The sequence below is a fragment of the Setaria viridis genome, chromosome 9, assembly GCF_005286985.2.
Source record: "Setaria viridis chromosome 9, Setaria_viridis_v4.0, whole genome shotgun sequence".
NCBI lineage: Eukaryota > Viridiplantae > Streptophyta > Magnoliopsida > Poales > Poaceae > Setaria > Setaria viridis.
Window position 1 is genome coordinate 45,038,983 of NC_048271.2, and position 10,795 is coordinate 45,049,777.

At 49.7% G+C, this 10,795-nt stretch overlaps 1 protein-coding gene across 1 annotated transcript; it reads right to left on the bottom strand.

The window, feature by feature from the left end:
- Nucleotides 1-217: 217 nt before the first annotated feature.
- On the bottom strand, nt 218-4,342 carry LOC117839088 (zinc finger CCCH domain-containing protein 22). The gene is made up of 9 exons (XM_034719335.2): nt 2,831-4,342; nt 2,565-2,744; nt 2,259-2,444; nt 2,071-2,153; nt 1,716-1,958; nt 1,513-1,624; nt 1,138-1,347; nt 964-1,038; nt 218-827 (listed from the first exon to the last, which is right to left on the bottom strand). Exons 1-8 carry the CDS (start codon nt 3,811-3,813, stop codon nt 1,005-1,007), a joined length of 2,031 nt encoding a protein of 676 aa, XP_034575226.1. The 5' UTR covers nt 3,814-4,342; the 3' UTR covers nt 218-827; nt 964-1,004.
- Nucleotides 4,343-10,795: the final 6,453 nt, after the last annotated feature.

The following is a 10,795-nucleotide window of genomic DNA, read 5'->3' on the forward strand; positions in this document are numbered from 1 at the left end:
CTATTGATGGAGACCCAGAAAAAAGGAGGCAGCAAAGCACATACAAATTTCCTTTCTCACTTTACTTTGATTCTTTCTGTAGAGGTGTCAACTACACTGGGATCCACTCAACTAGATGATAACAAAAGCAAAATAATCACATATTTTGTGGCCCCCTGCCTCTGCTAATCAGGGGATGGTACTAAAGTCTCTTAAGAGACATTAACAGAGCAGCTACTGAAGATGATAAACATATGAGATCTCACACAGCTCTTGTAATATACATTAAGCCCATAGGAATGGCTTGGGATCTTGCAGTTAAAATACCTCACAGACCACTGCCATGGCCATGTGCTCCTTCTCCAGTCCCTGGCCCGGCCCCTGTATACAATATCTGCAGCTTGCAGCAGGCTGTAGCTGTACTGGTGTTACATGTGACCTGTGTGCTGTGGCTGGTACCAGCATTGTGGATTAACCTCACATTTAGTAAACCTAGTGGAGGTGGCTGTAGTTGCAGAGTACATCAAGGATCTTGATACAGTAACATCATTTGTGCTGATGGCATCAAACTACTGGTAAATACTAAGGACAACTAGTAGTATATATGTCTTCTAATAACTAGGGGTAACACTGGATTACTTGTCTATATATATATTATATATCCGGCAATACTGCATATGCCGCCGTTTTCTTAATCAAGGCTAATGGCATCTTCTCTTGTGGTTTAGTAGAGCTATCCACTAACACGGGGGACTAAAATGAACAAAAGAAAGGGAGCTAACACTATGCTGACACTTCACTCCTTTTTCCCTATATTCCACCATCGCTTTTCTTGGCTTCTCGTATTCCTGTCACAAACACACAAACAGCGAAAGGACAAAGAAAACAAAAAAAGATAAGAGAGAAAGGGCAGCATAATTAGTAAAGCCAAAAGGTTGTTATTTGAGAACGGTAGTCGGAATAAAGAGAGGCGATAGTGCTTACTATGATTAGGCTGGGGTATCACTCGCCTCCAATGGTGAACTTTACATCCCCATCGCTCCGTGATCGGAGGACAGCCTGCTCATTGCATTCCGCAAAAAATTTCATTTCATCGGTGGATGACAGAATGTTCATCAAAATAATCAGCAGGCCAGAGAAAGTAGAGGTTTATCGCACCTGTGCATGGGAAAGAAGTACGGCCTCGGCGAAGGAATGTCCAACGTGGGAGGACGGAGATGGTTACCACCGCCGTCGGTGTTGTTGCCGGACTCCACACCGATACGGGATACAGCGCTCTCAGTCTCGGTGGCGGCGAAGCTGTCGTGAGCAAACACAGCAGACTTGGTCGGGGAAGCGAATGGGCTGTCCGGCAAATTGTGCTCCCCACTGCAGATTTCATGGAACAAGCAACGATCAAGCTTTGACACACTCAAATGCAGTTTAACTCTTCCGAGTTGAATGTCTATCAGATCATGATTCATGAAAGCTAAGTGTTGGAATAATAAGCAAGCAGAATGATGGTGATGTGCTGTCTGGTATAGTTAAATCCACCTTTGGTCGCTATCGGCAGCGTTCGGGCTCCCCTCGCCAGCAGATTCCTCCTTATCACCACCGTTGACCTTCCTCTCCGCAGCAAAGCCGCTGCTCAACTTGAGCTGCTCCCCTGTCAACGGCCAAGGAATCACAACGATCAGTAACATTTGAAACAATTTGGATTACTGGAGGGACCAATGTGCTCTCGCGGCTATACGTACCCGACTCTGGTGGCGACTCGACTGCGGTGGTGCTCGCCGGTGGCCCGGAGGTGAAGGCATTGGCAGTTGGCGTGGGCTGCGGTGATGACGCTGCCGCAGTTGCAGCTGTGCGTGCCTTGAGGTCAAGCAGCTGAAGGCCCATGAGGCGGCGGCTCTGGAGCTCTATGGCCTGCTGCTGCTCCTCCAGCTTCCGCCGCAGCAGAAGCTCGTTGGCGCTGTTCGAGTGTTGCAGCATCCTTGCACCTGACAAACAAACAATCAAATGAACGATCAGCCCAAATGTGAGCACCACACCAAAGATGGCAAATACCATAAGTAAAGTGACTTTGACCAAGCTAAAGTTCGAATCTTTTACCGAGTTGGTGGAGATCAAACGGGTCCCTGGTGTCTAGCCCGGTGGGCGTCGTGCAGCCGGAGAAGTCGCCTTGCTGCTGCTTCCTGTGAAGCGACGAACAGCAAATCAGATAACCCGATCAACTGCATGCATCATGCACGGCCGCCATTGCCGTGGTCGGAAGCAAAGGATTAATTTGCAATGCGTGCCTGTACTTGTCGGGGACCTTGCCCTTCTCCTTGTAGGGCTTGACGAGCACGCGTGCGTCGCAGATGAAGTGCGGGTTGCCCTTGGCCAGGATGAGCTTCACCGTCTCTGGGTACACGAAGGTGACGAACCCGAACATGCGTTTCTGCTGGTAGGGGATGCGCACGTCGTGGACCGGCCCGTAGATGCTGCACCGCATTGCCAAGAAGCGCAAGGGTCACAGCCCTCGGTCAGATCGCGTTCGATCGAAGAAAGAAGCAGCCTGGGAGCAAGATTGCAGCATCACATTAGCATGTGTGCATGGATACCTGAAGTAGTTGGAGACGTCCTCCTCGCGGAACGTGCTGTCGGCCGGGAAGGTCAGGTAAATCTGGCGCGAGCCGGGGTTCATCATGCTTGCGAAGTCAGCACGGTCCAGGCGCGGCCGGCCCATGAACTTGGGCGCATCGTCGCCGCCGCCAAGCATCAGCGCCGCGGCCGCCGCGGCTCTGCACGCGCACAGGCGAAAAAGGCTGGAGCTTTGGTGCGAATGATTCGAGTTTGGGGTCAGAACTTGTAAAGGCGGCGGCTCTACCTGTCGTGCTGCTGCTGCTGCTGCTGTTGCTGCAGCAGGAAGCTGAGGCACTTGCTGGCGGCGGAGGGCGAGCCTGGGAGGGAGCCGGTGGGGGAGTAGGGGAAGGCGGCGGGGCCGAGGCGCTGGCTCTTGGAGCGGAGGAGGAAGTCCTGGCACTGCTGCTGCTGGTCGGCGGCGGCTTCCATCTTGGTGGCGGCGAGCGCGGCTGCATCGTCGGGGAGACCGCCGTGCACGAACCGGCAGCTGCTGCCGTTCTTGCAGAACCCGCGCGCGTAGTAGAGGCAGGGCTTCCACCCGAATCCGTCGCCGCCCCCGCCCCCGCCGAGGCAGAGCTCGTTCACCGACACGCTCCGGCGGTGCACGGGGCCGCCGTTGGGCCACCCGAGGCCGAACGGGAGCAACCCACCGCCATCGCCCGGGCCGGGGCTCCAGCACTCCCCGCCGTCGAGCCCCGTGAGCTGGTGCGCCGGGTTCGCGCCGCCCTCGTTGAGGAAGGCGAGCTGCTCCTGCAGCTGCAGATCGTCCAGGAGCGCGTCACCGCCCTGGGGAAAGAAGGGCGCCGCTCCTCCGTTCACGGGGCTAGGCAGCTCGTCGCCAGCCCCCGGTGCCGCCTCGTCCGCGGTGCCATTACTCGTGCTGTTGCTCCTCGAGAACACCGGCGCCTGCGCCCACGACGAGGGCGAGGACACCGAGAGCGGCGACGGCGCGCCGGCGCGGCCGGAGTTCTGGCGCGGGAGCTGGAGGAACGGCGCGTGGCCCGCGGCGGCGACGGAGGTGGGCGAGGCCGGGAGGAGCAGGCCGAGGTCCTTGCGCGCCTTGGCCATGACGGCGTGGAGCAACGACTCCGGGCCGAAGGCGAGGCGGATCATCTCCTTCTCGCCGTGGTCCTGGATGAGGAGGAGGCCCATGATCTTGGCGGCGTGGTCCGGGTCCAGCGCCTGGATCCGGGAGAACACCACCTTGGTGGCCTCGTAGGCGTCCATGGCCGCGCCAGGAGAAGGGGGCCGGACGAGACGAAACCCTTGCACCGCCCCGCACCGCAGCAGCAGCTATCACGGGCTTCTCGCTTCTCCCTCACACGCCTTTACCTGGCTCGGCTCGGCTCGGCTGGCCTAGTGCTGCTTGGTCTTACCGCCTTCACGGCCTTTTGTACACACGCTGCGCTGCTGTGCTCGGCAGCGCGATCGGATCGATGGATGTCAGTGTAGTGTAGGGTAGCACCGAGCTGCTAGTCGTAAGCGCAGAGCTAATGGGTAATGGCTGGCTAGTGCTCCTCTCTGGCTGCTCGCGAGCCTCCGCTTCCCCAAGCTCCCGCTGCGCCACTGAGCAGCTCCATTTCCCCAAGGTTTGGTGCTTAGCCGCGGCCTATCAAAGACCAAACTCCATTACTCTATCTCTCCCTCAGCTTTGGCTATATCATAATATCATCGCCTTGGGGGTAGGTTTCTTGGGCTCGGGACTCTCTGCTCGGGGGAGCGAGCGTGCGGAGTGGGGTATGCAGACTGGCAGAGGAAGGAGGCAGTGTGCAAACTTTTGAGGGATCAATGGCCGTGTGCGCATACCAGTTTGGTTTACTAGTCACTGTTGCTCAGGAGGACCCAGAAAAAACAATGGGTGTTCAATTCAAAGCTGCGTGGCCTGTGCATGGATCTTGATCTCCCCAATTCGCCATTTTCAAAACCTGATTATGGGCATGGATTCCGTCCTGAATTGAGCCTTGTCCGGATCTTCGGTTCTCGCGTTCTCCCTCCAGCACCCTGCCGTTGCAGCAGAAACCCCGCCTACTTGCGCTAGTTCTGGCAGGAAATGGTTGCTGCTTTTCTCAACATCTTTTGCGACTACAGAAATCTGGTGCTCGTTTGGCAGAAAAATGGCCTAGGGGCCTCTCCATGCCGATCAAGAGGGTGATGAATATCGTCGCATTTCTGAAGAGAAGGATATCTCGACGGCGATGGGATAAACTAAAGTGGTAATCTCAATGCAGAACGGCGTCGCTTTCCTTTTCATATTCAAATCATCGATGGTGCCTGATAACCAATTCCAAGTCGATTGGCATGTTGGGGTAGCATGAGCAGCACTGCAGCAGTGAGATTGTTATGGTCGGATCCAGAAATGCCTCTCGTACCCTTCCATTACTTCTGGATGCCCAGCCCGAGCCCGGCTTGAGCCCCTGGCCTTTATAGGGCCGGGCGTGGTGCCCATTTTGCTGGCTCGAAAAAACCGAGCGGACTAAGCCTGATCCGATTATTATTTTTATTTATTTTTCAACTAAAAAGATCAACTAAAAAGATCGGGAGGTCCAACCCGGTCCGAAAAAAGTTCGTGGGTGGGCTGTAATTTTTTTTCCCCGGAATCATTCCAGACTTTTTCAGGCACGGCCCGCACTTTTGCCAGGTATAGTTCTACACCACTGTCACGTAAAATTGGATGCATAGCTGAAGGGTGTTTGATGCAGCGGCGAGTATAGTGGCTAATAGATTACTGGGATTGTTAAATGTCCAGAATGCTCTTGGCATTTTAACGTTTGCAACCAAACATGAAATGGTCAATTCCTTACACGCCACTAAAAATGTTTACAATTCCATATCTACCATTAGAAAACTTCTCGCGTCTTGGGAGCCAGTAGTTCAAGTCTTTGTTTCCCTCTGTACCATGAAACGGTCTATTTATGAAATGCCAAAACAAGAGTATATGGTAAAAATAGTCTCATATGCTAGTTCAGGATGGTAAAAATTAACTTAAATAAAAGAGCAATATCATTTCACTAAATATGGAAACGAAGGGAGAATCCTAATATATTTGTCAGTTAGCAGGGTCAATTGGTAATGAAGTTATTTTGGGTCTGACCTTTTTCAAGGGAGAACATTGTCTCTGTAAAAGGCCGTAGAGACATCTCGGTTCTAAACATGATATCGACGAGAACAAACATCTTCCGCTTCATTTCTGGTAAACTTATTTTCACGCTCTTCTTCTTGGTTTGCATTGAGGAGGAGAGCGAGAGGTATCTTGAAACCCTTATTATAAATAATTTTTTGAAGTCATTGACGTCATAGGATTTTCATGAGGGATGACAATAAGGTTTCTTTATTGCGCAACTACGTGACCTCTCGAAAGCTAATCATTCGGTGCTGCCTCATCGGCTCATCCTCAATCCAGCTGATCGCCCAGTGCTATCTCATCCTCGATCTATACTGCGCCTGAGTCCAGGGCTATGAGTCTACACGAGGAGTGATCATCCTTTTTTAGGTCCTGTTTATTTCCACCTTCCTAAAATTTTAGATGCTAAAAGTAAGACTAAAGAGCCAAACACTCCTCCTAAAAACATCTAAAAAGTAAGACTAAAGAGCCAAACACTCCTCCTAAAAAGTGACTAAAATATTTTAGGAGGCTCAAAACTTTTAGTCCCTCCACCCCCTCCTAAAACCTCCTAAAACTAGTGCTGGACTCCCACTACCCCTTCTTTATTGCCTCTGCCCCCGCACCATCCCCAACCCCACCACTGCTCCCTTCCTCCTCCACGCTGGCGCCTACGGCCTCTCACCGGCGGCCGCGCCATCCCCCACCGGATCTGTTGCCCCTGCTCCCTCGCGCCGCTGCACGGGCCGGCCGTGGCGCTCCCGCTCCTCCTCGACGCCTGTGAGAGGAGCGTGAGGCGGGGCCGGAGGCCGAGGCGCTGGTGGCGGGCACCCGCAGCAGCAGCCGTCCGCACCCTCCCCACGTCCGCGGCCGCGCCTTCCCACGCCAGCAGCAGCTCGCTTCCCTCCTTGACGCCGCCACCGGTACCGCCCATCTTTACCTTCGGCACCATCGCCAAGCCGCTCCCCTCCTCCTGCTCTGTGACTCGTCGGATGGCTTGGGGAGAGGCACCGGCCGCGGACGGCATGGAGCTAGGCCACCGCTGCTGGAGCTGAGGAGGTTGAAGTGAGGTTGGGCCCCACCGGCTTCCCCTCCCTCTCAAACGCCACGAGGCAGCCGTGTCCGAGGATCTGTCCATGAGGGCCGAAGGGGAAGGCGCTGCCAAACATGAGTTCGAGGTCGGGGACGCGAACCATGGCGCGCGTGACCTCGCCCACGGCACGCCATGGGCGGAGGTCCTCGTGGATGAAGCGGAAGTAGGATGGGCACGAGTGGTTGGAGGGATGGGAGGCGGCGAGGTCGGGCGGTGGTGGAGGGCTGGGGGAGGAGGGGCAGATGGAGGAAGAGAATAGCGCCAAACAAAGAAAGAGCGAGGGCATGGGGAAAGGCATCATGGTCATTTTACCGCAACATTAATTGCCTTTAGTCAGTTTTAGGAGATGGAACCAAACTGACTTTTAGGAGGTGACTAAAAACTGCCTAAAATTTTTTTAGGAGCTAAAATTTTAGAAGGGTGGACTAAGTCCACCGATTCGAGATAACATCTCAGCTACCGTTTGTTTACTTGGTTGTTATCACTGCATATGTCTGTAGCAGGAGTAGTTTAGCGCTTTTCCTCACAATTAGCAATGGTATGTATAAGCCCTGGAACTACGTATTTAAGAAAATGTTCTACGCTCTACACCAGTGCAAGAAGGTTGTGAGATTTTAGGTAAGAGCTGTAATGGTTGGAGTAAAGGGAGGGCCGTTCCCTAAAAACAAAGCATGAGCAATGAAGAAAATCAATAGCACCAGCGTCGGCAGGCACTAAAAGGCCCTGCACTCAGAACTTTTGCCGTCAACATGCCTTGATGCCATTTACGATTGCCATCAAGGAATGTCTACTCTGCTGTTCGGTGACCAGGATTCAGGGGGTTGGCAGTTACGATATCCTTCGCTGGTGTACGTTGCAGACTTGCATCTAGTATCTTCGGTTGACTTGCTGTTCTCGTGGGAGGAAGCAGATCCTTTGCAGCCCCCATGTGTCAGTGACTTTAATACTAGCAGAAGTACTGAGAGGAGTCTTGTCGTTGGGAGATTGGTCGATAAATGATTAATGCGCAGGCGAGTGCAATGGAAAAGGCGCTGTATTGACCATTGTTCTGGGAAGCCCAAGGACAGTACAGGCGAACTCATCACCGCTGTACCGTCGCTGGATCCGTATGTCTGCAACTAGCCGGCTGGGCAGCTTCGGTGGCAGAGGAAGAAGCAATGCCATACCTAGAATTTTGTAGATGGCGGTGAGAAAATTGTTCGGCCGCCGGCTGCCATGTGCCAATGTGCATCTGAAACATATATACAACAACCCTGCGTACATGAGCATCCTTGGCTCTGTGTCAGTAGAAAAAAAAACTGTCCTGCAGCAAGATGATATGCACAGCCTCCGAACTACCGAGACATCCCATGCGAGACACTACAGACCGTACGGATAAAGAATGACAAAGGAAGAATATGCTATGAAAAATTGGTTCGTAATCAAATTGGTATACAAAGTGTCAAAGTGATTCATCTCTGTAATGCCAGCCCCAAGTCCCAGTCTTAATAAAATGTCACTTTATCATGCCATCTGTCTCAATTTACCCACACAATTTGCTTGTGTATCCAGAGAGTTCAAATGGTTGCTATAAAAAGAAGAGAAATAAATACAAGAGGAGGATAATGACTATTATCCTACTACCTTACTGAGATATTGTACCACGCGTGCATGACCCAAATATATTTTTTTTTTGCCGTCTCAGGCTTTGGGCCATGGCAAAAGGTTGGTCGATCAGCAGGTGGCTAAAAAATGGCACGGTCCAATTGGTGTTCGGATACCATGTGCTAAAATTTAGAGAGTGTTTGGCTTTCCTAGGCTAAATTTTAGCCCCTATCACATCGGATGTTTGACACTAATTAGGAGTATTAAATGTAGATTAATTACAAAACTAATTGCACAACCCCTAGGCTAAATCACGAGATGAATCTATTAAGCCTAATTAGTTCATGATTTGACAATGTGGTGCTACAGTAACCATTCACTAATGATGGATTAATTAGGCTTAATAGATTCGTCTCGCGATTTAGCCTAGGGGTTCTGCAATTAGTTTTATAATTACCTCATGTTTAGTCCTCTTAATTAACATCCGAACATCCGATGTGATAGCTGGTATCCAAACACCCCCTTAGCAGTGTCATGTCGGATATTCGAATGCTAATTAGGAGGACTAAACATGAGCTAATTATAAAACTAATTGCAGAACCCCTGTGCTAATTCGCGAGATGAATCTATTAAGCCTAGTTAATCCATCATTAGCAAATGGTTACTGTAGCACCACATTGTCAAATCATGGACTAATTAGGCTTAATAGATTCGTCTCGCGAATTAGACTCCATCTGTGCAATTAGTTTTGTAATTAGCCTATGTTTAATACTCCTAATTAGCATCTAAACATCTGATGTGACAGGTGCTAAACTTTAATATGGGGTATCCAAACACCCCTAAGTGATGTTTGAGGTTGTCTGAAGTCAACAATTCCAACTTTGACCGCTACTTTATTTAATATATCTATCTATTACGGGAAGGATACAGCAATCCATGTTCACTGAGAGGTTCTAGAAATTCCCACGTTAATTAGAAAAAGAGAAGGATATATGTCGTTGAATTTTATGATGATCTAGCTGTCTATGGGGGCGTTTGGTTCCCTTTGCTTATTTTTAGCACGTGTCACATCGAATGTTTAGATACTAATTAGGAATATTAAACATAGACTATTTACAAAACTCATTACATAAGTGGAGGCTAAACGGCGAGACGAATCTATTAAGCCTAATTAATCCATCATTAGCAAATGTTTACTGTAGCAACACATTGGTCAAATAATGGACTAATTTGGCTTAATAGATTCGTCTCGCCGTTTAGCCTCCACTTATGTAATGGGTTTTGTAAATAGTCTAAGTTTAATACTCCTAATTAGTATCTAAACATTCGATGTGACTGGTGCTAAAAATAAGTGGGTGGAACCAAACACCCCCTATATGTCAATCAAAAAAGAATCCACAACAAGGGCACGCAATAGAACGAGCTTGGAAAGAAACCGGAAAAATATTACTGCCTTCTTTAGGCACTAGGAGTCCTAATCTAATTTAATACCTGACATGTCTTTTTTTAAAGTAAAAAGGAGTCCAAATGTTAGTATTAAAAAAGCTAGAAGCCACGCTATTTGCACGGGCCATCCTTCTACTAGTTGGTAGATATAGCAAAAGGTTTACTTCTCCAAGCCTCACTGCTAATTTCTAAACATTGAAATTAAACACATAAAAATATTATAGTCTTGACTTGATACAATCTAACAACATGACTTATTTATGGCCGTAGGGAGTAATTATTTGTGGCTCCTTGAATAATGGCCTTAACTAGTTACCCAACTTGTTTGACTTTGGTCTAACTATTTCATTGTGGATCTGCTTTCGTCCTTGCGTGTCGCCACACAGATATGTGCTACAAAAGGAGGATGCAAAACTCCAAAAAAGGTGCATTATTGGGTGTTTCAATGAAGGTTTGATTTATCGAGTAGTTCTTTCCCAAATTGTTAATCAACTTTTAAAAAGTCAAATAAGAACATGATGATGTGACACTATTGTACATTGTTTTGGGTTTAACTTCAATTAGGTTAAAACTTAAAAGAACAAGCCACTATTAAGATTGGCTTACACGAACAGATGGGGCCATATGCTAAAAATGGCTAGTCACCTGACATGGAGGGCGCGATCTGTGTACTAGATTATTAAGAGATCCAGAGGTGGTAAACTTTTATTACAATATTGCCACTGGATCACAGATCAAATGCCTAACAACATCCAAGGTCTTCGTCATCCATCCAAAACTAAGAGCCACTTTGGTGGGATTTTTAGAGGCTCCGGCTCCTGTAGCTAGCGGGGTGGCAGAGGAGCCGGGGCTAGCTCCTCCGCTGTTGTGAGAGGGAGAGAGAGGAGAGATAAAAGAAACTCTAGTGAACAGTTATGCTACAATGTTGCTATAGTAATTCATCAGGGGAGCCGGAGCCACGATAAGCACAAAACTTATCCTAATTA

Excerpts from the sequence above, each read along its gene's own strand:
- LOC117839088 (XM_034719335.2), bottom strand. The coding sequence starts at position 3,813 with ATGGACGCCTACGAGGCCACCAAGGTGGTGTTCTCCCGGATCCAGGCG. Across the intron at positions 2,745-2,830 it reads CAGCAGCAGCAGCACGACAG|AGCCGCGGCGGCCGCGGCGC; the intron begins GTAGAGCCGCCG and ends GTGCGCGTGCAG. Across the intron at positions 2,154-2,258 it reads AAGGTCCCCGACAAGTACAG|GAAGCAGCAGCAAGGCGACT; the intron begins GCACGCATTGCA and ends GTCGCTTCACAG.